Below are 26,531 nucleotides of genomic sequence, written 5' to 3'. Positions count from 1 at the left end.
TTACAGGTAGTCCTTCATGTACAGCCATTCATTTAGTGACCGCTCCCTCCCTCATGGGAATCCAGGCTACATTCCATCACACATGGACACAATCACCACCACCAAAGAGTTAAATATTTTTAATACATCATTTATGATTGGGTTTTACTTTGAAGCTACAATATTTTATTATCCTTTCTAAAGTCATAACCTAGCCCCATGATGGAGAACCTATGGTCCCCTCTGCGGGCATGCGAAGCGTCGCCCAGCTCAGCTCCACCGCGCATACACGCGGGCGCTTCCTGCCAGCCAGCTGGTATTTGGGTCTCTGCCACGCATGCGCAGGGTCGGGGTGCATGCGGGAGACACGCATGCATGCACAGGGGGCGGGGGTCATGCATACATGCATAGGGGAGCGCTGAGGCTTCGGGGAGGCCTGCTAGGCCCAAGATGGGGGGTTGGGGTGGGCAGAGGAAGCACGGGGGAGGTCGCACACGCATTTCCCTATCCTTTCCTGGTCCTGGTTGGTTAGTCCTTCAAAGGCATGGAGACAAGAAGAGATCATTGGTGATACAACTTAGGAAAGAGCTGTCCTTGAAACTGGATTTCTAGCCTCCATAAATTGACCGGCTCTTCTGCAAGCTACCTTCTACAGGTAGTCCTCGACTTATGACCGCAACTGAGCCCTGGTTTTCTGTTGCTAAATGAGACATTGGTTAAGTGGATTTTGCCTCATCTTACGACCTTTCTTGCCACAGTTGTTAAGCAGATCACTTTAATTGCTAAGTGAATCACACGGTCATTGAGGGAATAAAGCTTCCCTCGATGATTTTGATTGTCATCCTGTGACCCTGGAATGCTACAACCCTAGAATAGAATGGAATGGAATAAGGAATAAGAATAGACCTTGGAGGTCTTCTAGTCCAACCCCCTGCTCAACCAGAAGACTCTATACCATTTCAGACAAATGGCTATCCAACATCTTCTTAAAGACTTCCAGTGTTGGAGCATTTACAACTTCTTGAGGCAAGCTGTTCCACTGATTAATTGTCCTAACTGTCAGGAAATTTCTCCTTAGTTCAAGTTTGCTTCTCTCCCTGATTAGTTTCCACCCATTGCTTGTTCTACCCTCAGGTGCTTTGGAGAATAGTTTGACTTCCTCTTCTTTGTGGCAACCCCTGAGATATTGGAACACTGCTATCATGTCATCCCTAGTCCTTCTTTTCATAAGACTAGACATACCCAGTTTCTGCAACCGTTCTTCATATGTTTTTGCTTCCAGTCCCCTAATCATCTCTGTTGCTCTTCTCTGCACTCTTTCTAGAATCTCCACATATTTTTTTATCATTAAGCAGGGACTACCTGTAATTACCAATCCTACACTTGACTGCTAGATTGTACACATCGTAAGCCAAGCTTGAGGATCTAAACTCTGACATATAACTTAGTTTCGGAGGCCCACCATGGCAGAGAGCAGGATCATCAGACAGTGAGTGACTTTAAAGCCCCCTTACCTTGCTGACAGCATACCTAATTCCAGCAGCCATTCTTCATATGTTTTAGCCTCCAGTCCCCTAATCATCTTTGTTGCTCTTCTCTGCACTCTTTCTAGAGTCTCCACATCTTTTTCATATCGTGACGACCAAAATATGAGTCAGTTGTCAAGCATCTGAATTTTCATCATGGGGATGCTGCAAAGGTTGTATGTGTGAAAACTGGTCACAAGTCACTTTTTTCAATGCCGCCGTAACTTCAAATGGTCACTAAGCAAAAGGTTGTAAGTTAAGGCCTACCTGTATTGAAATTGTGAGAGAATAAAACTGTCAGGGTTCCAAATAGCACCCAAAAGTAAATCAGAGTCCAAGGCAAAGTATTTCTCAAAGTTAACAATTTATTAAGAGAGCCCTATTGGTACATCTGGGAAAACCCAAATCTGAAAGCTTCCCGGTTTTCCCCACCCAGATGAAAGTTCAAGATCCTGCACCCATGCCCACAAGTCCATCACATGGTCCAGTCTCCCACTGCCAATCCAATTCCGGTCAGGTGCAGAGGTGCAAAGACAAAGGATGACCTTGGCTTTCTAGAAAGAATTTTGTTCTGGCTATATAGCATCTCACTCCGTACAATCCCCCCTCCCATTTTCCCACAATAGAAAAGGCATAGCAGCATAATAGAGAGTGTGGCAGGCCAAAGATCCAAAAGAAAAGATGACTGCAGGCCTGTTACGAACAGCACCATTGAAATTTCAGGCCTTCTGCTAGCAGCGGGACCTTCTGATTAAAAAAAACCCAGTCTTTTTGTTTTGTTTTGTTCTCCAAAACAGCATTATCCATGGCACAAACCAAGATGGCTTTATTCAAAGAGCCATCAATGCTTCCAATGCTTATGCCAGCATCATTGAGGCGGTGAAGAATGCGGAAGAGGCAGCCAGCAGAGCCATCCATGCTGCTGATGAAGCTTTGAAGGTAGGGAATGTTGTCGTCCAATCTCTATTGGAAAGAGGGCTCTCGCCAGCTCACCTGCCAAGACCTGGCAGTCAACCTCCCTCTATTATCCAGGGTAGTCATTTTGTTGTTCTAGTGAGACAGCTGAGGTTTCCACCAAGGACTGCTTTCTCCTTAGATGACTAACAGACACCTTGGCAGAGAAATGGTTAGAGTCGCACAGCTTATTCAAAGGAAAACAATCTGACAAAGAAGAATTGACAGTTTTGGCTTGAAGACACAGGAGAGGTTGCCAATCAACGTGTCCATGTAAATGTTATCTTCCCGGTCCGGTGAATTCCACATCTCTCTTCCACTTAAATCACTTAAAAGATCATTCAGTTCAGCACTAGCAAAATTGGGAAGAATATTTGGAAGAAAGATATCCTGTCAAGGATGGAGACCCAGCCCTTGTTGATTATGGATTAGGGAGGTATACAGTTGTCCCAAAGATGCTTTTTCAGGAGGCATCTGGACTTCCTTGTTTTTTCTTTGAAGTCGTTTCCGCTTCTTATCCAAGAAGCTTCTTCAGCTCTGACTGGATAGTGTGGAATGGAAGGATTTATATTCCTTGACAGACAGCTGGTCATTTGCATCCTTTTAGAGGGTTGTTGAGGCCACTTGGAGGTTTATCAGTGTCCTCAGGCTCTATCGACTTTTAGCTATGCAATTTGGGATGAACACCCTTCAAATGATGTGGGAGTATGAACGGAGGAAAAAATGGCAGACTACAGGAATCATTAACACCACTCAGGTGACCCTGAGGACACAGGCAAACCTCCAAGTGGCCTCAAAAAGGATGCAAATGACCAGCTGTCTGCAAGGAGTATAAATCCTTCCATTCCCCACCATCCTGTCAGAGCTGAAGAAGCTTCTTGGATGACAAGCGAAACGTCTTCAAAGAAAAATCAAGAAAGTCCAGTTGCCTCCTGAAAAAAGCACCTTTGGGACAACCGTGACCTGGATGACTGAGAATCTCTGTAGACTTGAAGCATACAGTCCTTGATGTATGACCACAGTTGGGTCTGGAACTTCTGTGATTAAGTGATATGGTCATTAGGCGAGTCATCACATGACTGTGCCTAACTTTATGAACTTTTTTCCATGGCCGTTAAACAAATCATGGCCATTAAGCAAATCACATGGTCATTAAGCGAAACCAGCTTCCCTAATTGATTTTGTTTGTCAGGCAGTTGCAATGTCCAGGGGTCATGTGATCACCTTGTTGACATGACAATCCAAGTCAGTGGGGAAGCCAGGTTCATTAACAACCGTGTTACTAACTTAACAACCGCGGTTAAACGCTTAGCAACTGAGGCAAGAAAAGTTGTAAAATGGGAGCAAAACTCACCCGACAACGGTCTTGCTTAACAACATAAATTTTGGGTTCAATTGTGGTCATAAGTCAATGGCTGCCTGTGTTCTAGGGAATCATGGAACAGTAGAGAACCAGAGGAGGAAGAGTGGGCACCAGTGGTGGGATTCTACCAGTTCTGTGGCCGTGGCTTGGCTTGGTGGGCATGGCAGAGGAAGGATACTGCAAAATCTCCATTCCTTCCCCACTCCAGGGGAAGGATACTGTGAAATCTCCATTCCTTCCCTACTCCAGGGGAAGGATACTCTAAAATCTCCATTCCCTCCCCATTCCAGGGGAAGGATACTGTAAAATCTCCATTCCCTCCCCACTCCAGGGGAAGGATACTGTAAAATCTCCATTTCTTCCCCACTCCAGGGGAAGGATACTGTAAAATCTCCATTCCCTCCCCACTCCAGGGGAAGGATACTCTAAAATCTCCATTCCCTCCCCATTCCAGGGGAAGGATACTGTAAAATCTCAATTCCCTACCCACTCCAGGGGAAGGATACTGTAAAATCTCCATTCCTTCCCCACTCCAGGGGAAGGATACTGTGAAATCTCCATTCCTTCCCCACTCCAGGGGAAGGATACTGTAAAATCTCCATTTCTTCCCCACTCCAGGGGAAGGATACTGTAAAATCTCCATTTCTTCCCCACTCCAGTGGAAGGATACTGTAAAATCTCCATTCCCTCCCCACTCCAGGGGAAGGATACTGTAAAATCTCCATTTCTTCCCCACTCCAGGGGAAAGATACTGTAAAATCTCCATTCCCTCCCCACTCCAGGGGAAGGATACTCTAAAATCTCCATTCCCTCCCCATTCCAGGGGAAGGATACTGTAAAATCTCAATTCCCTACCCACTCCAGGGGAAGGATACTGTAAAATCTCCATTCCTTCCCCACTCCAGGGGAAGGATACTGTGAAATCTCCATTCCTTCCCCACTCCAGGGGAAGGATACTGTAAAATCTCCATTTCTTCCCCACTCCAGGGGAAGGATACTGTAAAATCTCCATTTCTTCCCCACTCCAGTGGAAGGATACTGTAAAATCTCCATTCCCACCCCAATCCAGGGGAAGGTTACTATAAAATCTCCATTCCCGCCCCTCTCCAGGGGAAGGTTACTATACAATCTCCATTATCTCCCCACTCCAGGGGAAGGATACTGTAAAATCTCTATTCCTTTCCTGCTCCAGGGGAAGGATACTGTAAGATCTCCATTCCCTCCCAATCAGCTGGGACTCGGGAGGCAGGGAATAGATGCGGGTGGGGCCACTCAGAGGTGGTATTTACCGGTTGTCTTAACTACTCAAAATTTCCCCTACCGGTTGTCCAGAACTGGTCAGAACTTACTGAATACAACCTCTGGTGATCACCCAAGAGAAGGCAAACCAATGGAGGCCAGAACTCTTGTATGAGACATAGGTTCAGAGGATTCTGTGTGAATTTGGATGCAGATGAGGTGGGACAAAGTTATCTTCTATATTTGCAGAATGTCCTCAAACATAAACTTGGAGACAAAGCAAAAGAGATGAAGAAAGACAGCAGTGCTTTAGAAGAAGCTGTGAAGGAAGAGCAAAGGAAGCTCAGCGGAGGTGAGCAAGAAACCAGCAGCACCTTCTCCATCCAATCTGGTCCATTAGACTTTCTGTTGTGACCTAGGCTTCCCAAAAGCACAAAGCCGACTCCTTGTCCCGATAAAACCCCTTTTATTTCGTTTAAAGTGAATTCCTCTCCAGCAAAGTCTCGGCAAACAGTCTTTCATGAGATTTCACAACTACAGACCTTTATGAGGCTTGGAGAGCTGCCAGGCTGATGTCTTCTAAATGCCACGCTGTAGCAGCAATTACTTGGCAAGAAGTCAGGAACAGATCTTCACCCTAATGAATTGAACTAATTGTCCCCTGCAAACTCCCCTCCCCTTTCGCTCCTCTTTATTCCCTCTGGGAGGGGCCATTCACCGTCCACCTGTGGCTTTATTCCCAAGTGGACCCTTGTTCCTTAGCTGTTCCCTTCTTCTGGCAGCTGTGTGCATGTGCACATCGGGAACAGGCTCCAGCTGTTCTTCTGTCCCACTGATGTCCGACTCGGAAGGCAACTGATAACTGTCAGACGGCCCTGGCCCCATCTCTGCCTCTGACGCAGAACCCTCATCAGAGCCTTCCCCAGACTCCAGGACCGGCCCCTCTTCCTCCCCAAACTCCTCACTGTCTGAATCTGCCACCAGCTCCGCTGTCTGCTGGCAGGCCACAACCCTTTCCTTCTAATCTAGGTCCTTCCTCTTAGTCCCATTTACCGTGCTGCATATCAAATGCAGCATTATCATCTGATGCCTTGATGTTCTTAATGGCTCTTTATTGTCCTTAATGGATCAATGGAGGTTGGAAGGTTTGGTTCGGGCTGATTCCAGCCTGCCCAGAACTGACCTGAGCCATAGATTATGTGTTTGTTCTGCCATTTTGGGTATACCTCTGTTGGTTAGGTATTTGGGACAGTTTTACAGGAAGTGGAAAAGCAGGATATAGCAATAGCACTTATAGACTGCTTTACAGCCCCCGCTAAGCGGTTTACAACCCTCTCTAAGCGGAACCTTGGTGGCGCAGTGGTTAGAGTGCAGCACTGCAGGCTACTTCTGCTGCCTGCCTGCTGCCTCCAATTTGGCAGTTCAAATCTCACCAGGCTCATGGTTGACTCAGCTTTCCATCCTTCTGAGATTGGTAAAATGAGGACCCAGATTGTTGGGGGCAATAGGCTGACTCTGTAAACTGCTTAGAGAGGGCTGTAAAGCACATTAAATATAAATAATATAAATTAATAATAATATAAATATTAATATAAAACCAGAAGTCAGAATAACAGAGTTGGAAGAGACCTTGGAGGTCTTCTAGTGCAGGGGTCCCCTACCCATAGTCCGTAGACCGACACTGGACTGCGGCATGCCAGCAGCTGGGCTACACAAACAAGTGAAGCCCCATCTGTGGGATGCAGGCAGCATGCAAAATCACACCCCTTCTGGTCCACGGAAATACCTTTTGTCTACGGAACCAGTCCATGGTGCTCAAAAGGTTGGGGGCCACTGTTCTAGTCCACCCACTGTTCAAGCAGAAGACCATATATCCGGGATGGCGAACTTATGGCACGCCTTTTTTAAAGCCATTTTCTGCCCTCCCCAGGCTCCAGAGGCTTTATAGGAGCCTGGGGAGAGCGAAAACAGCCTCACCCGTCCCCCCCAGAAGCCCTCCGGAGGCTTCAGGGACCTTCAGGAGGCTTCCCTGAAGCCTCCAGAGGGCAAAAAATCGGCCTTATGGGCAAACAGGAAGTTTGGGAACGGACTTCCAGTTTGCTCGTAGGGTTGGTTTAAGCCCTCCAGAGGCTTCAGGGACCTTCAGGAGGTTTCCCTGAAGCCTCCGGAGGACTAAAAACCACCCTACAAGCAAACCGGCAAACTCACCATAGCCAAGTCACCAACACCAAGTCACCATGGCGAACTCACCAAGGCCAATTCACCAAGCCAACTCACCATGACCAACTCACCAAGGCCAAGTCACCATGGCCAACTCACCAAGGCCAACTCCAAAGCCAACTCACCAAGGCCAACTCACCATGGCCAACTCACCATGGCCAACTCACCAAGGCCAACTCACCATGGCCAACTCACCAAGGCCAACTCACCATGGCCAACTCACCAAGGCCAAGTCACCATGGCCAACTCACCAAGGCCAACTCACCAAGACCAACTCACCAAGGCCAACTCACCATGACCAACTCACCAAGGCCAACTCACCATGGCCAACTCACCAAGGCCAACTCACCATGACCAATTCACCAAGGCCAACTCACTATGACCAACTCACCATGGCCAACTCACCAAGGCCAACTCACCAAGGCCAACTCACCAAGGCCAACTCACCATGGCCAACTCACCAAGGCCAACTCACCAAGGCCAACTCACCATGGCCAACTCACCATGGCCAACTCACCATGGCCAACTCACTATGGCCAACTCACCAAGGCCAACTCACCATGGCCAACTCACCAAGGCCAAGTCACCATGGCCAAGTCACCAAGGCCAACTCACCAAGACCAACTCACCAAGGCCAACTCACCATGACCAACTCACCAAGGCCAACTCACCATGGCCAACTCACCAAGGCCAACTCACCAAGGCCAACTCACCATGACCAATTCACCAAGGCCAACTCACCATGACCAACTCACCAAGGCCAACTCACCATGACCAACTCACCATGGCCAACTCACCATGGCCAACTCACCAAGGCCAACTCACCAAGGCCAACTCACCATGGCCAACTCACCATGGCCAACTCACCATGGCCAACTCACCATGGCCAACTCACCATGACCAATTCACCAAGGCCAACTCACCATGGCCAACTCACCAAGGCCAACTCACCATGGCCAACTCACCATGGCCAACTCACCATGGCCAACTCACCAAGGCCAATTCACCAAGCCCAACTCACCATGGCCAACTTTCTGCAGGACAACTCAATGCAGGACAAGAGTTACACTAATATCAAAGATATGGTGGAATAGAATCATTAAAGAAAGGATGCAAAAGAAGGGACAGAATGAAATGTGAATGGCAAAAATTAAAATAACTTTTAAAATTTATTTTAAATAATTAAATAGAATTGTTAAGTTGCCCCATGGCAAGTTGGCCGCAGCGAGTTGTTCCAGTTCCTAAGTTGGAGAACACAGGTCTGGAATGACCTCCACATTCACAGCTCCAGGCTGTATTCTTAATGTTGCTAATTGAAATGTTACTTCCTGAAATCCTGATTTGAACTTTGATAACTCTGTCCTTTTTTATTTTATTTTAATCCAAGTCAAGGGAGCGTTGGAGGCAGCCAAAAACAAATTGGCTGGCACCCAAACCAAGAAAGAACAACTTCTAAACCAGCTGAACTCCGCGAAGAACAAGTTGGACATGGTCCATGGTAAGCCTCTAATGCTTATGACGACTTCACAGATTTCCCAAACAACCATACTGGTAGTCCTTGACTTACAACCATTCGCTTACTGACCATTCAAAGCTCCAATGGCATTGAAAACCTTGACTTATGAGCAGTTTTCACATTTACGGCCGTTGTGGCATCCCCATGGTTGCGTGATGAAAATTTGGACACTTGGCAACTGGCGTGTATTTACAAGGGTCACAGGATCCCAGGGTCAGGTGATCACCATTTGCAACTTTCTCAACTGGTTTTTGAGACACATTTGTTAAGTTGAGTTTTGTCCCCCCCTTTGCGATCTTTTTGGCTGCTGTTGTTAAGTGAATCACTGCAGTTGTTTGACATTGACTTTGCTTGTCAGAACGTGGCAAAAGGGGATCACATGAACCCAGGACACTGCCACAGTCATAAATATGAGTCAGTTGTCAAGCGTTTGAATTTCGATCACCTGGCCATGGGGATAATGCAATGGTCATAAGCGTGAAAAACAATCTGTCAGGGTTCCAAATAGCATCCAAAGTAAATCAGAGTCCAAGGCAAAGTATTGCTCAAAGGTCCAAATTATTAAAAGAGCCATGTTGGCACATCTGGGGAAACCCGAATCTGAAAGCTTCCCGGTTTTCCCCATCCAGTTGAAAGTTCAAGATCTTGCCCCACACCCACCAGTCCATCACACGGTCCAATCTTCCACTGCCGTGCTGGCAGTTCCACCCATCCAATTCCGGTCAGGTACAGAGATGCAAAGACAAAGGATGACCTTGGCTTTCTAGAAAGAATTTTGTTATGGCTACATAGCATCTAACTCCATACGATCCCCCCCACCCATTTCCCAACAATAGAAAATGCAGAGTAGAATAATACAAAGTGTGGCAGGCCTAAGATCCAAAAGAAACAATGGCTGCAGGCCTGACACAGTCATATTGGTTTTTTCAGGACCGTTGTAACTTTAAACGGTCACTAAATGAATGGTTGTACATCAAGGACTACCTGTAATAATATTTTTAACTTTTTCATTGTCTGTCTTGTTATTTAATGGTATATAAGCCACCCTGAGTCGCTTGATAGTGAGATGGGCTACATTTAGATTTCATAAATACATTAAAATTAGTAAATAAATAATAGATTTTTCCCATCAATTTGCTGGTGATCTGAACATACAACATTAATGCATGAAATGCAATGAGTTTCACTCGGCTAATGGTTTTCTCCGAATCACGTAGGACAGTTTTTACGCTAGTTGATTTTTGCATTTGTTCTTCCTGAGTTAAAATGAATCTGAACTGTTGTGATTTTCTTGACTCTGCACATTTCTTTCATCTAAATTCTGGGAGCTTGGTTTTTTGTTTTTTGTTTTTTTTAATTTTGCACCCTGTCTCTTTTTGTTTGCAAGACGATGCATCGGAGAAAATCCAGAAGGCCAAAGACGCAGCCTTAAAGGCCAACGAGACAGTGGCCACTGTCGAAGGAAAACTGAGTGACATGAAGAAAAACGTGGATGAATGGAAAAAACAGTATGGAGATCTAAGAAGTGAAGATTTAAATCAAGCTACCCGTGATGTCAAGAATACTGGTGCGTAATTCCCATTCCTTCCGTCTTTCTGTTTCTTTGGATAAAGAGAGATTCTGCCTGTTAGCGAGATTCATTTGTGGGTATGGGTTCTCTTTTCTATTAAAAATGCTTTGGAAGAGGATTTGGATATAAATGCCTTTTGAGGAAATGTTGTTTAATGTTTTTCGAAAGCCAGTTTGGTTTCGGTTAAGGCACCAGGCTATAAACTGGGAGACTATGAATTCTAGTCCCACTCTAGACGAGAAAGATGGCCGACTGACTTTGGGACAATCTTTAGGAGATGGTGAATCCTAGTCCTGCTTTAAACATGAAAGCCAGCTGGGTGACTTTGGCCCAATCACCAGGAGACTTAGTTCTAGTCCTGCCTTAGGCATAAAAACTGTTGTGAAGAAAAAGTATTACCATATTTTTCGCACTATAAGACGCACTTCTCCCCCCAAAAGTGGGTGGAAATGTCTGTGTGTCTTATAGAGCAAATATTACAGGGGGGCTCCCACCACTGGGGAACGCTGAAACCTTCGCTGCCAAGCAGCTGATTGGCGGTTGGATCGGGCTCCCGGAATACCGCCAATCAGCTATTCTAGGCAGCGGTGAATGGCGGCATCAGCGGTGGTGATAAGCAGTGGCGATCCCCATCGCCTAGAACAGCTGATCGGTGGTATTCTGGGAGCCCAATCCAACCGCCAATCAGCTGCTCAGCAGCGAAGGCTTCAGGGGTCAGTGGCGGCAGCAGCAGCTCAGCTCAGTTGATCAGCGGTGGTCCAATGGAACGGAGCCCTGACGAGCCACGTGCTGCGGCTGTGATAATGTGCTGAAGGCTGTTTGCTGCAAGGACACTAGCGAGATAAATACTGGATGGATGCTGGAAGGCAGAAACAGATTTTTTTTTCTTGTTTTCCTCCTCTAAAGCTAATGTGCGTCTTATACTCCGGAGCGCCTTATAGTCTGAAAAATACGGTAGCTATGTTCAGTGCCTTGAGTTAGTTAAAAAGTAATAAAGGCAGGATATAAATAATGTCAGATACAAAATATCAGTTAGATTATTTTTTTTCATATTTCCCTTTTATGCATTTTCTTCCAGTGTGTCAGGGTCACTGTGCTATTTTTTGAGGCAGAATGCTGAAAGAAAAAAAGATGCAATTTTTTTTTTACTTACTTTCTGGTTTTCTTCAGTCTTATTTTAAAAACAACAAAACCCAGCAGATTCTGTATAATTCTGTCTCCTGTTCTATATTTGCTTTCTTCTGTCTTTCCCTGAAATGTCACCTGAAACAAACACTGAAATTATCAGAGCTCATAATGACATTGAAGGCAATTTTGAAATAGAAGATTTGAAACTTCTTTTTGGCACTAAATTGTAATCCAGCATGTGTAACATGTTTCCTCTGTGACTTGTTTATGTTCTCCTTGGGTTGGTGTCTGGGTTTCCTCTCAAAAAAATTTCGGCTGTCCAGTCTCGAGTCTTGAAAGCACCCTCCCAGTCCTCCTGGGAAAGCTGACCAGCCTGGAAAACAGAAGAAGCCACAATGCAACTGTTTTGGACAATATCCTGCGAGTGCGCCAACTGATCTCATTGGCCCGGAATGCTGTCAGTAAGGTAATGTCAGAGTTTGTTGCAGAAAAATCAAATCCAGATAACTGATTCAGCTGGATTCATTAACTTCTTTATATACATAATAACAGATGAATAAATGTACAATACCAATAGTAGATTCTTTCAACATGGTAGAAGTTGCAAGCAGAACACAAGCAGGAGAGAACAATTAGTTTCGATTCTCAGCACAGACTCAGATCTGTTTAAGCTCCCTTTGGCTGACCTTGTTACCATGTCTCTCTCAGTCATGAATATTCTAACAGGTAAGAAGGCTTTAAAGTCACCCAATGTTTGATGTTCCTGCACTCTGCCATGGTGGGATTCCAAAACAAAGTTGTATGTCAGAGTTTAGATCCTCAAGAGAAGACCAGCTTGGCTTACAATTTATGTACAATCTGATCAGTCAAGGGCAGGATTGGTAATTACAGGTAGTCCCTGCTTAATGATAAAAAAAGATGTTGAGACTCTAGAAAGAGTGCAGAGAAGAGCAACAGAAATGGTTAGGAGACTGGAGGCTAAAACATATGAAGAACGGCTGCTGGAATTGGGTATGTCTAGTTTAATGAAAAGAAGGACTAGGAGGGAACATGATAGCAGTGTTCCAATATCTCAGGGGATTCCCCAAAGAAGAGGGAGTCAAGCTATTCTCCAAAGCAACTGAGGGCAGGACAAAAAGCTGTTAGGTAAGCAAGCTGCCCGTTAGAAGAGCGAGTGTGCAGAGAAGCATAATGAGAGTGGTATGGAAGAACACACACAAACCAGCAGACAGGGACACCGAATAGTAAAAGTAATAGTATTTTACTTGTGTGGAAAATAGAAGTATTCAGTTCATTAAACAGTCCAAGTCATACACGATTCAGTCAGTCCAGTTATCAATGTTCTCAGTTAAGAAGTGATCCTTCGAACACAGTCCAATACAATACAGTACAATACAATACAATACAATACAATAGTAGAGTTGGAAGGGACCTTGGAGGTCTTCTAGTCCAACCCCCTGCCTAGGCAGGAAACCCTATACCGTTTCAGACAAATAGCTATCCAACATCTTCTTAAAGACTTCCAGTGTTGGGGCATTCACAACTTCTGGAGGCAAGCTGTTCCACTGATTAATTGTTCTCACTGTCAGGAAATTTCTCCTCAGTTCTAAGTTGCTTCTCTCCTTGATTAGTTTCCATCCATTGCTTCTTGTTCTACCCTCAGGTGCTTTGGAGAATAGTTTGACTCCCTCTTCTTTGTGGCAACCTCTGAGATATTGGAACAATGCTATCATGTCTCCCCTAGTCCTTCTTTCTCTTAAGCTAAACATACCCAGTTCCTGCAACCGTTCTTCATATGTTTTCGCCTCCAGTCCTCTAATCATCTTTGTTGCTCTTCTCTGCACTCTTTCTAGAGTCTCCACGTCTTTTTTACATCGTAGCGACCAGAACTGAATGCAGTATTCCAAGTGTGGCCTTACCAAGGCATTATAAAGTGGTATCATATAGTCCAGTATCATATAATCAGTTCAGCACACAAAGTCGCTAACAGTAGCAAAAATACAGTAACTCACGATACAGTATCAAGCAGTATTCACCGATCAGCATCTAACAAACAGAGAGCTAACAGTCATTCTTGCTCCATCTTATGGCTGCTTGAGGTAACAGCAACCAATCACATTTTAGCAGTACTTAAAGAAACAGTACTACTATCCTGGTTTATATATTGCTGACCCAACTGTTAGCTTACATTCCTAACATGGAATGTAATGGGTGGAAACGATTCAAGAAGGGAAGCAACTTAGAACTAAAGAAAAATTTCCTAATACTTAGAACAATTAATCAGTGGAACGACTTGCCTCCAGAAGTTGTGGGTGCTCCAACATTGGAGGTTTTTAGAATTTGTCTGAAATGGTCTGCCTGCCTGAGCAGGGAGTTGGACTAGAAGACCTCCGGGGTCCCTTCCAACTCTGTTATTCTGTCATTAAGTGATCCAGTTGTAAACTATGACATCATGTGAGCTTGCCAACGTACGACAGCAATTGAGGCCGTCCCAGGTGGTCAATCCCACACAGTCACGGTGTGCCAGGGTTGCATGATCACCATTTGTGGTCCCCCTGCCAGCTTCCCCATTCCCTTGGCTTGGAAGACAACAAGAAAAGTTGCAAACGGAGATCACGCAGGCACATGATGCTATGACTCTCATAATTTTCAAGCCAGTTGCCAAGTGCCTAAATCGCAATTGTATGACTCTGGGGATGTTGTGAGTCGTAAGTCCCCCTCAGTCAACACTATTGCAGCTTTGGTTGGTGAATGAGTGGTCATTCAATGAAGTCTACCTGTATATTATTTTTGCTCGTCAATTCTTAAAAGGTAAAAATAAAGGTTCCCCTTGCACATATGTGCTAGTCATGCCTGACTCTAGGGGGCAGTGCTCATCTCCGTTTCAAAGCCAAAGAGCCAGCGCTGTCCGAAGACGTCTCCGTGGTCATGTGGCCGGAATGACTAAATGCCAAAGGCACATGGAACGCTGTTACCTTCCCACCAAAGGTGGTTTCTATTTTTCTACTTGCATTTTTACATGCTTTCGAACTGCTATGTTGGCAGAAGCTGGGACAAGTAACGGGAGCTCATTCTGTTACGCGGTACTAGGGATTCAAACCGCCAAACTGCCAACCTTCTGATCAACAAGCTCAGCGTCTTAGCCACTAAGCCACCACTTCCCTTAAGAACAATCAAATAGAAATAAGCATAATCCGTGAAGCCAATTAAGGATTTGACTGACAGAAACTAATTCATGCTCCTCAGGATATCATTAAGAAGAATTTGTTGAAGGGGGGGATTTTTAAAGGGAGGTTGGGACGAATTAGCATCAAAATAGCAGATCCTGCTGGGATCACAGTATTTTTTTAATGCCAGGCCTGCAGTGTCTAGTGTCAAATGTTTGTTCCTTTGATCTTTTGGCTTCTAGATTAAAGTTCCGGTGAAGTTCAATGGCACTTCCGGTGTGCAAATCCGGACTCCTAGCAATCTCCAGGATTTGGCTGCCTACACATCCCTCAAATTCTATATTCAGAACCCGGACTCCAAAAAGAGAGACCAACCACGGGATGAGTCTACACGCTTCGTGTTGTACCTGGGACCAAAGGATGTAAGTTCTCAGGGAAAGAAATCAAGAACCTGGAAACTCAACCCAGTGGGCTTAAGGGTAGAAAGTATAAGGATAGTTTGTTTTTCACATGTGTTTGAGAATGTTGGCATTACTATGCAGTTGTTGTTCAGTATGACTGATGTTCACTGTTGGTGTAACATAGATTTAGCTCTGTTTCAGTTTCTCTTCTTTACCCCGATATCTTCTATTACTGTTTCTTCCTCAGATTTTGCACTTTGCCAAATGTTACTTGACGTTTAGTTTAACCAGAGCAATGTTAAATTACAAGTGTGGTTTCCTTCTGCTGTTTTCTGCTTTTGAAGTCTCGTTTCCTGGCTTTATTGTTAGTTAGCTACCGTAGTTTTTTAGAGTATAAGACACTCAGAAGTATAAGACCCACCTAGCTTTAGGGAAGGAAAACAGGGGGGGGGGGGGAATCTGCTTCTGCCTCCCAGCAATTTGCCTCCTTGCAACAAACAGCAAACAGTACAGACAATATACACTGTTTGTAGTGTTATATTTCAGACTATACTTGTACAGATGCTGTTAAAATTGATGTGTTTTCTGGAAGCATAGTTATTCTCTGCTATTTAAAAGAATATCATTTTTTAAAACAATAGCACTGGGCCTCTTCAGATCAAGCGTTTATTTTAAAAAGTTTTTCATTTTGTTAAGCTGTGTAGAATAATAAAGCAGTACTTAAAAAATAAGTCTAATAATTTAAACATTCTATAGACAATTATAGTTATTGACTTACCTTCTTGCAGCAAACAGCAAACAGCTTGATTATCACAAGAAAAAAAAATCTGCTTCTGCCTTCCAGCAATTTGCCTTGTGGAGCAAACAGCAAGTTTTCCCCGTTTGCTGCAAGGAGGTAAATTGCTGGGAGGCAGAGGCCAAAGGGTGGGGAACAGTGAGTGGGTGGGGCTACATTCAGTGTATAAGACGCACCCAAATTTTCACCTCTTTTAGGGGGGAAAAAGATGTGTCTTATATTCCAAAAAATACGGTAATTATTTTGGCTACTATATGTGTTTAATTTCTGGATGTTTTTACCATTGTTTTAATTGTTTTACCTTTTTGACTTGTTAGCCATCCAGAATCCCTTGGTTGAGTTTGACTCCTAGAGAAATTAAATGAAAGAGTAAAGAATTAAACCCAAGATAGCATAAACAACAGATAGGAAGAGTTGCAACATCTCACAATCAATATAAGAAAGAAAAAAAAAGCCCAGCTCATTCACACTCTCTGGGCCTCAGGTTGGATAGCCAAACCAAGTTCACTTTTGTTCTTTGTATTTCCAAGGCCACTGGGGACTACATGGGCCTCATCCTTAAAGACCACAAAGTGGAATGGATCTACAAACTAGGAGAGGATGAACCAGCACATTTGATGGTTGATGAAGAAATTGGAGAACAGTTTGCTGCTGTCAGCATCAACAGGTATGGACAAACGAAGCAGGGGGGGAAAAACGGGTTCAAAAATCGATGTTCCTTAGTGGATCCATGGATGAGAGTTTCTGAGGTAAAATTGCTCTCTACAATCACTGTAGGTGATCACAATTGACCACAATTGAGCCACACATTTTTGTTGCTAAGCGAGACAATTATTAAGTGAGTTTTGCCTCAGTTTACAATCTTTCCTCAATTGTTAAGTGATTCATTGCAGTTGTTATGTTAGTAACAGGGTTAGCTGAATCTAATATCTACCTTGGCTTTGCTGATCAGAAGCTCGCAAAAGGGGATCTCATGACCCCAAGACACTGCGACCGTCATAAATGTGAGGATAGTTGCCAAGCATCCAAATTTTAATGTTCACAAGCATGCTGCAATGGTTGTAAGTGTGAAAAACGATCCTAAGTCGCTTTTTTCAGTGCCGTGGTAACTTCAAGCAGCCACTTAGCGAACTGTTGCAAGTCGAGGATTACCTGTACTGCTTGGTAGAAGAGAGAAAATTGTTTTGAAGGTTGAAGTAGTCTCCTTTGCTTCTAAAATGCTTTCTGTTAAGGCTCTTCTGACCTAGGCTTCATCAAATCACGAAGCAGACTCCTTGTCCCAACAAAACCCCTTTTTTAATTAAGCTAATGTGAATTCCTCTCATTCACATCCAGCAAAGTCTTGGCAGACGGTCTTGCAAGGGTGGATTTACAACCACAGACCTTATCAGGCTTGGAGAGCTGCCGGGCCAATATATTCCAAACGCAATGCTGTACCAGAAAATACTTGGCAAGGAGTCTCTGAGAGTCACGAACAAATCTTCATACTAATTAATCGAACAAATTGTCTCTTGCAAACTTCCCTTTCGCTTCTCTTAATTCCCTACGGGAGGGGCCATTCAGCATCCACTTGTGGCTTTTCTCCCGAGTCGGCCCTTCTTCCTTAGCTGTTCCCTTCTCCTGGAAGCTCTGTGCATGCGCACATCAGGAACAGGCTCCAGCTGTTCTTCTGCCCCACTGATCTTCAACTCCGAAGGCAGCTGATAACTGTCAGACGGCCCTGTCCCCATCTCTTCCTCTGATGCAGAGCCCCCATCAGAGCCTTCCTCAGACTCCAGGACTGGCCCATGTTCCTCCCCAACCTCCTCACTGTCCAAGTCTGCCATCAGCTCTGCTGGCTGCTGGTGGGCCATAACAAAGGCCTCATCAAAAGAAGTCCTCTTTGAGCTGGGCTTTGTCTTCTTTTCCTTGCACCATGGGCTTTGTCGGCCTTCTGCTGTATTTCTGCTTATGTGTTCATTTGGTTCGGATTATATTATTTTTATGTTTGTGGGCGTTCTTGAAGGGTTTTTTGGGGGGGAGAGGGATAGGAGAGATAGCCTCGAAATCAGCAACTGTCTTCCTGGTTTGTAGGATCTTGCAGTACGGGCACATGTCTGTGACGGTGGAGAAGCAAACCTTGCATGAGACCAAGGGGGACAGCGTTGCCAAAGGAGAACATGGACTGTTCAACTTCAGGCCTCATAATACGGTTTTGTACGTAGGTGGTTACCCTTCCAGCTTCACGGTGAGTTCGGCTGAGTAGGCTGCTTGTGTTGGACAAAGGGGTATTTTGCGGTCTTTTTAGAATCAGGTTGCATAAATTAGTAGTAGCAATGGGTGACTTCATAGTTAGCCCGTTACCCTTTTAGTTTTCTTAAAAATTATGAAGTTTTTTCACACCTATGATTGTATTTGTTTGTTTAATTTGTTTTCCGCCTTTATCATTTTTACCAATAATTCAAGACAGCAAATATATCCAACATATCTTCCTCCTGCTATTTTCCCCACAACAACATCCCTGTGAGGTATGTTTAGGCTGAAAGAGAAGGATTGGCCCCAAAGTTACCCACCAAGCTTTCCTGCCTCAGGCAGGCTTCAAACTCACAGTCTCCTGGTGATTGGCCCCAAAATCACCCAGCTGGCTTTCATTTCTAAGGTGGGACTAGAACTCAAAGACTCCTGGTGATTGGCCCCAAAGTCACCCACCCGACTTCCATTCCTAAGGCGGGACTAGAATTCAGAAAATCCTAGTGATTGGCCCCAAAGTCACCCATCAGTTTTTCATTCATAAGGTAGGACTAGAACTCAAAGGCTCCTGGTGATTGGCCCCACCTGATTTTCATTACTATGGAGGGACTAGAACTTAGAGACTCCTGGTGATTGGCTCAAAAATCACCCAGATGGCTTTCATGCCTAAGATAGGACTTGAATTCAAGGGACCTGATTTCTAGCCTAGTACTTTAACCACTAGATCAAACTGGCTTTATGTTCTCTAGACAAAACCTATAACTATTTAAAGTATGCTAGGGGTTTTAGAAGGAACTTCAACTGGCAATTAATTATATGACTAAAGTCACTTTTCCATGGGAAATCCATATTCAAGGGAGCTGGTATCCAGAGACAGTCTTCTGTTACCATCAAGCAAGGTTGTCAGACCTGCCCCAATTTGGTCCTCTAGGCAAGAAAAACCCTCGATTCCATTTGGATCAAAAGGCATACTTTACTAAAAGCCAAGTGGAACGCAGTATGGAAAAGCCAGAACTGAAGTTTGCATGCCAAAGTTTCCCAGTTAACTTCCTCCATCTAGATCCTCCCCTTTGCTGGTCTCTTATTGTCCAATAATATTTGAATTAATTGTTTTGGGAACACTCTCTTATATGGCGGGCTGGTTGGTGAGCCATTGTATTCCATTCCCAGCGCTTTGACCTTGAGATGATGCCTCTGGAAGGTTCAATTATTGTTAGCCTTCCCCCCTCCCAAATCCCCCCCCCAAATAATTCGCAGCAGACTAGCAGCTAGCGAATGTGAAGTCAAGCATATGATGGCAGTTCTGACAAAGGCACGGGTGGGATTCTACCGGTTCAGACCGGTTCAGCCGAACCGGTTGTTAAACCGATTATCCACCACTGGACAAAGGAATTTAGGTAACTGTCAAAGTAGGAAGCAAGAAGATACAGAAGCAACCAACTTGCAGCTTTAATAACCAGATGGGAATGTTTATTTCTTCTGAGAAAATGAAACACAAGATTCAGCAAATGGGTTATTTTTTCCCCCAACAGCCTCCTCCAACTCTGCGCTATCCTAACTACCGAGGCTGTATAGAGATGGATTCCCTTAATGAAGAGGTGATGAGCTTATACAATTTTCAGCGCACGTTCCACCTCGACACCACTGCGGAGAGACCTTGCACAAGGTAAGCTTGGTGACGATAAGGTCAAGAACCTCCCTCCCTGGAAGAAAATTGACCCGGTGGTATAGGTCGTTCTTAATTTACGACCGCAGTTCAGACCAATATTTCCGCTGCTAAGCAAGGAAGTTATTAGATGAGTCGCACACAATTTGACAACCTTTGATTGAGCAGATCACTGTAGTCGTTAAGCGAATCTGACTCTGTTTGTCGGAAGCTGGCTGAGAAAGTAACACATGGTGATCACATGACCCAGGATGTTGCAGCCATCGTAAACACTTGCTAGTTGCCATGTGCCCAAATTTTGATCAGGTGATCATAATGATTCTAAGGGCGAGAACTGGTTGCAGATCATTTTTTTTTGCCAGTGCCATCGTAACTTCAAATGGTCACTAAATGAGCAGTTCAAAATTGAGGAGTACCTGTATATGATTTGATTTGCCGATCTCTGCCTTTTCCAGAGATAGGAAGATTCCGTCAAGCTAAGCTCAGTGTGTTTCAACAGTCTGTGTTGAAACAAACAGCGTCTTTTACCAACAATCTGAATTGGTCTCTCCACGCGTCACCCTTAGTGCAAACCAGCGTCTGCATTTCCTGGGATGGAGGAGGAGAACACATCTTACTCCTTCTCTCCTGGCCACTTTTTACAGGGGCACAATTGAGAGCATTTTAACAAACTGCATCACTGTTTGGTTTCGTGGCAGCCGTGCATACGATAGAAAGTCCATACAGAGAGTGATAAGGACAACTGAGAAGATTATAAGAAGCTCTCTTCTCATTATTCAGGCTACTGCTTATAAGCACCATATGCTTAGAGCTCAAACCATTGTTAGAGACCAAACAGACACACACACTTACTTACTTACTTCACGGTTTGTTTCTGTTGCTCCCCTCTGGGAGGAGGTTTCGAAGTATTTCTAGCAGGATTACCAGATTCTGTAACAGCTTTGTTCCCTATGCCATATGTGTGGTAAACCTGCAAGATTCGTTTTTCTTGCTATGTACATGTACATCTGAACTAGACTGTGTTGTTTCTCTGTGCCATAAAATATATGTGGGTATATGCATCTTTTTGTATTTATTTTTTAATCATGTTTATGTAGTGTACATTGGAGGTGATGACCTTTTGAGAGCTGTATGCAATGAAATTTCACTATAATATATGCCATTAGTGTGCATTCAAAGTGAGAATAAACTTATTCTGTTATTCTATTCTAATGTTCCTTCCTCAAATTCAACTAATACATGTTTTTAAGTCTCCAAATTTTCAATTTCTAGAACATAGCTGTGTAGATTGGGCATGTCACTCACCCACTCTTTCCTTCTTCTCAAAGATCTAAATCAACGGGTGATCCCTGGCTGACCGATGGCTCCTATTTTGATGGGACTGGATATGCGGAAATTGCCTTTGAGAGCCAGCTGGGATCGATCAAACGCTTTGAGCAGGAGATGCGGTTGGTGTCCTATCACGGGATCATTTTCTTCTTGAAACACCAGGCAGGTGTCCTCATTTTCCCATGCTTTTCCCCAGATTAAAGCAGCACTACATACAGTACGGATGTGATGGCTCAGTGGCTAAGATGCTGAGCTTGTCTATCAGAAAGGTCAGCAGTTCAGCGGTTTGAATCCCTAATGCCGCGTAGCAGAGTGAGTTCCTGTTACTTGTCCCAGCTTCTGCCAACCTAGTAATTCGAAAGCATGTAAAAAATGCAAGTAGAAAAATAGGAACCACCTTTGGTGGGAAGGTGACAGCGTTCCGTGCACCTTCGGCGTTAGTCATGCCGGCCACATGACCACAAAGACATTGTTGGACAGCGCTGGCTCTTGAAACGGAGATGAGCACAGCCCCTAGAGTCAGGAACGAGTAGCCCATATGTGCAATAGAAAACTGACAGCCCAGGTTCGAGACCCGAGCTCTGCACAACAGGGTGAGCTCCCATTCCTTGCTCTAGCTCCTGCCCACCTAGCAGTTTGACAGCATGCAAATGCGAGTAGATAAATAGGTACCACTTTGATAGGAAGGTAACAGCATTCTGTGTGCCTTTGGGTTATAGCCAGGCTGGCCACATGACCACGGAAATTGTTTTTGGACACCGCTGGCTCCCTCAGCCAAGAAACCGACATGAGCACCGTGCCCTAGAGTTCAGGACGAGAGACTGACAGGGAAACCTTTACTTTTAGGGGTTTTATGAGCCACAGTGGTGCAGTGGTTAGAATGCAGTACTGCAGGCTACTTCTGCTGACTGCCGGCTGCCTGCAATTTGGAAAGTTAAAATCTCACCAGGCTCCAGGTTGACTCAGCCTTCCATCCTCCCGAGGTTGGTAAAATGAGGACCCAGATTATTGGGAGCAATACGCTGACTCTGTAAACTATTTAGAGAGGGCTGTAAAAGCACTGTGAAGTAGTATGTAAGTCTATCGCTATTGCTGTTTTATATACAGAGTAGAGTGTTGACTTTTAGACTCCAAAACCTGAACATGATCTGTCCTTTTTCCTCCCACAGAATCAGCTGCTGTGTTTGGCTGTTCGAGACGGGAAGCTGGTGCTGTATTATGACTTAGGTGGAGGCCTGAACATGGCGCCCCCTTCAAGGGATCAGGCCAACCTGTTAGTCAGCAACAACGCAAACAAAGCGGTAATGACCCAACTGTCTCTTTCAATGTTGCATCTTGAGGCAGAAGTACGTTCTTTCATTCTTCCTTCAGTGAATTGGGGATTTCAGATTTTAATGGCCACAGAATGGCTGTGACCGACTTCAAATTACAAGTAGTTCTCGACTTACAAAAAAAATTGCTTAGCGTTCATTCGAAGTTACAACGTCACTGAAAAAGGTGACTTAACAGCCGTTGCAGCATCCCAAGGTCATGTGATCAAAATGAAGTGACTTGGCAAACGGCATATGCAGGCAATCCTCTAGTGAAAACAGTTCAATTAGTGACCCTTCAAAATTACGCGATAACCCCGCCCCACTCAAGTTTTACAGCAAATTACAAAAGTTTCAGCAGCACTGCAAAACTCACCCTATTGGCTCACGGGACTAGTTATTGGGGGAAACTGGCTTTGCTTAAGAATGACATGATTCATTTAACGACTGCAGTGATTCACTTAACATTGTGGCCAAAAAAAAAAAGCGTAAAATTGGGTGTGGCCCAATTGGCAACTACCTTTCTTAGCAATGGAAATTTGGTTTTAACTGGGGTCATAAGTCAAGGACTTCCTGTATCCAGTGTTCTGACCTAGGCTTCCCAAGAGCATGAAGCGGACTCCTCATCCCAATAGAACCTCTTTTATTTAGGTTAAAGAGAACTGCTCTCCAACAAAGTCTCGGCAAACAGTCTTTCATGAGATTTCACAACTACAGACCTTTATGAGGCTTGGAGAGCTGCCAGGCTGATGTCTTCTAAATGCCACGCTGTAGCAGCAATTACTTGGCAAGAAGTCAGGAACAGATCTTCCCCTTAATGATTTGAACTAATTGTCTCCGGTAAACTCCCCTCCCCTTTCACTCTTCTTTATTCCCTCTGGAAGGGGCCATTCACCATCCACCTGTACCTTTACTCCCAAGTCGACCTTTGTTCCTTGGCTGTCCCCTTCTGGCAGTTCTGCACATGGGCACATCAGGAACTGGCTCCAGCTGTTCTTCTGCCCCACTGATCTCCAACTCTGAAGGCAGCTGATAACTGTTGGATGGCCCTGGCCCCACTTCTGCCTCCAAAGCAGAGCACTCGTCAGAGCCTTCCCTAGACTCCAGCACTGGCCCGTGTTCCTCCCCAACCTCCTCACTGTCTGAGTCTGCCACCAGCTCCACTGGCCATTGGCTGGCCAGAACATCCAGTTCCAATCCACTGAATCAAACTTTGGAGAATAGGTTGACTCCCCCCCCCTTCTTTGTGTCAGCCCCTTAGATATTGGAAGACTGCTATCATGTCACCCCAGTACTTCTTTTCATTAAAGTAGACACACCCAATTCCAGCAACTATTCTTCATATGTTTTAGCCCCCAGTCTGTTGCTCTTGTCTTTCTTGCTCCTCTCTGCACTCTCTTCTAAGAGTGCACTAGTCTCCTTAGTTTAGGTCGCAGATACTTTGAGAAGAATGTCTGAATCTTGAGTGAAACCGCCTCTTTCGTGAGTGAGCAGTTCCATGGACATTTCTGCTTGGTCTAATTCCAGATCCAGCTGTTTCTCATCAAAACGAGTTCCAAGGATCGCGTTTTGGTCCGTCTGGAGCAATCGACCATCTTCATGATTGAACAAGAAAACATTCTGCAGGGAGCTACCTCTTATTATTTAGGGGGTGTGCCCACCTCCGTCTTGCCTGAAAAGTAAGATTTTCTCAAAATTCACGATTGCAGGTGGAACTTCGTTTCCTTGTATCTACAGTTTTTATTATGATGTCATGTGTCTAGGCTCAGCTGGGGTCAGGAGTTTTTTCAATCTTTGTCTTCCAGGGATGTCAAACTTGATTTCATTGAGGGCTGCATGAGAGTTGTGTTTGACTTCCGGAGGAGCATGTGGGGTGGCCAGCTTAACGTCACTTGTGTCGGGGGTGTCAGGGTTCTGACGGATGCAATAATTCTGTGATGGCAAACCTATGGCACGCATGCCACGAGTGGCACACGGAGGCCTCTCTGCCGGCATGCGAACCGTCGCTCAGCTGAGCTCCACCAAGCATGCGCGCGCCGGCCAGCTAATTTTCGGGTCTCTGTAAAACACTATACAAGCCATCGAGAACATAATATATACTTCTCCTGTGCGCTGCTTGGGGAATCCAAGCATGGGTTAACTTTGTCCACTAGCCTAGAGACTGAATTATGTAATTGTTGACCACGCCTCCTCTAACTGGCCTAGTTCAGTTTTTTAACTCAGTCCAGCCTAAAGAGACATAAAATAATTTGCTCTAGGGTAATAGACAAAATTAACTCATTTCTTCAGGATTCCTCATTACTTGGACTATTTACTTGTGAAAATTGGCGAAGTACAGTTCGCGTTGTTTGGCTGATTGGGTGGCGGCAGTTTACTGTTAGCCTTGACTCCACTCGGCACCTCTAACAAGTCCCTTGTGGCTCTCGCGGCTGGGGGACTTATCGCTTGCAGACGGTCGCAGCCGCACGGCTTGACTTGCGTTCATGTTGTGGTTAAGAGTAGGTTCGCCGCTCTCCGTTTCGCTTGTGACCATGGTTGAGAGTCGGTTCACCACTCTCGCACCGGTTGGGGTGGGCGCGACCCGCTTGTTGTAGCCTGATCTGCCCCACAGCGGTTTTGTCGCTTTGCCGCTGCCACGCCGCTCATGTTGATGTTAGTTTGGTGCCACGATAACAGGATCGCTGGAGGAGCCATTTTGGAGCCGGATTTGAATTTCGCGCTGTTCTAGCTGGCGGTCGCCATTTTGGGAGCCGTTTATTTTCGTGCCGAAAAAGTGGCCAGAAGGGGAGCGTCTTGCAGTTCACGCCTGAATTGCGGTGGCAAGCCAATGGTTTTATCTGTGTTTGAGGAGGTCGGTGCACCGCTACTCCACTTTGGCATACGCAATTGTCTTCGATCGCAGCAGATTGAGCCAGCTTCGCTATCATAGCAGCGTATTCACTCTGATATTTGAATATGAGCTTGAGCCTTTCAATTCTCCTCGTTAGTCATAATGGCGGATCACCCCACCTCCAGAGGCAGCGCTGGGGCTTCTACTTCTTCCCCGTTGGACCCTGAGACTGCGAGGCCAGCGCTAGGGTGGGCAGGGTCACCACCAGGGCCTCTTGCCATAGGGCTCATGCTTCTTCTGCGTTGCCAGATAGGGCAGCTAAGCACAAGGACAAGACCAAGTCTTCGGCCAAGGCACCCGTGGTCACCAGTAGGTCGCCTCCCACATTGTTAGCCCAAGGCCTTCCCCCGCTCCCTCCCTGCACTTGATAGGGACCCAGGGTTGGTCCCCTGATCTCCCTATTCCCCAGGGGACAGCATCCGAGGAGGGGGGATTGGGGACCCAATCTCCCCCTGGTCTTTCTGAAGTTAATCCAGCCTCGGCCCTAGCACCCCCGCACAGAGGCCCCACAGCTACCTTTACACCCACAGCTGCAGGCCTCAGATCTGAGGAAGGCACTGAGTTCAGCCCCCCCTCCCCAGCTTCATATGATATCAGCTGGCATCTTGCAGGGCGTGAATGCAGAATTGCATCGCAGGGCCCAAAGGCCCAGACTACCTAATTTGTCCAGGGACCTATCTACCTCAGAGGCTGACCCTCCATCACCCCTGTTCTCGGTGTACAGCGAGGATTCGGTGCTAAGTGAGGAGGGAGAAGTGGCAGACATAGAATTTTCAGATGACGAGGGCCTAGTGCAGGACAAGCCTACCTCTTCCGGTTTGTTTCGTCCACCCTTATTTAAGTCACTTGTATACAAGGCTAAGGCTACTACTAACATGGGGGGGGCGCTACCACCCAGGCTAGTATGGTGGTGGGGCTCTACAGAATGTCTGTTTGCGGAACAGGTGCAGGAACAGGATGTCATTCCCTTTCCGAAACTGTTCCTTGACGTTGTCCAAAAACAATGGACGCAACAAACAGCTGTCCCTCCTTCTAGTAACGGTGACAGGAAGCTCTATACTTCCACACCAGAACTGAATGGCATCCTTCAATTCCCTACGGTAGACCCACCAGTGGCGCCCTTGGCCTCCCCAACCCTGATTCCACTGGAAATTTCGGAAGGCCTTAAGGCAGATGACCGTAAGGCCGAATTGGTCATACTTAAAACACACCAGGCCACTGGGCATTAGGAGCCGCTACAGCATTTTT

General features: G+C 45.5%; 1 protein-coding gene across 1 annotated transcript in view; it reads left to right on the top strand.

Moving 5' to 3' along the window:
• The window catches only part of LAMA5 (laminin subunit alpha 5), a 258,524-nt gene that overhangs the window by 196,550 nt on the left and 35,443 nt on the right, over positions 1–26,531 (top strand). The window contains exons 56-67 of the mRNA XM_081949680.1: positions 2,303–2,444; positions 5,311–5,413; positions 8,669–8,779; positions 10,185–10,364; positions 11,819–11,961; positions 14,905–15,084; positions 16,390–16,526; positions 17,933–18,086; positions 19,621–19,754; positions 21,083–21,245; positions 22,253–22,384; positions 23,921–24,072. Of these exons, the coding sequence (XP_081805806.1) occupies positions 2,303–2,444; positions 5,311–5,413; positions 8,669–8,779; positions 10,185–10,364; positions 11,819–11,961; positions 14,905–15,084; positions 16,390–16,526; positions 17,933–18,086; positions 19,621–19,754; positions 21,083–21,245; positions 22,253–22,384; positions 23,921–24,072 (1,731 nt within the window). The remainder of the gene's footprint in view (positions 1–2,302; positions 2,445–5,310; positions 5,414–8,668; positions 8,780–10,184; positions 10,365–11,818; positions 11,962–14,904; positions 15,085–16,389; positions 16,527–17,932; positions 18,087–19,620; positions 19,755–21,082; positions 21,246–22,252; positions 22,385–23,920; positions 24,073–26,531) is intronic.

The sequence above is a fragment of the Natrix helvetica genome (assembly GCF_964273705.1).
Source record: "Natrix helvetica genome assembly, chromosome: 3".
Lineage (NCBI taxonomy): Eukaryota > Metazoa > Chordata > Lepidosauria > Squamata > Natricidae > Natrix > Natrix helvetica.
The sequence above is the reverse complement of the archived record's forward strand: the minus strand, read 5'-3'. Positions and strand labels throughout refer to the sequence as shown.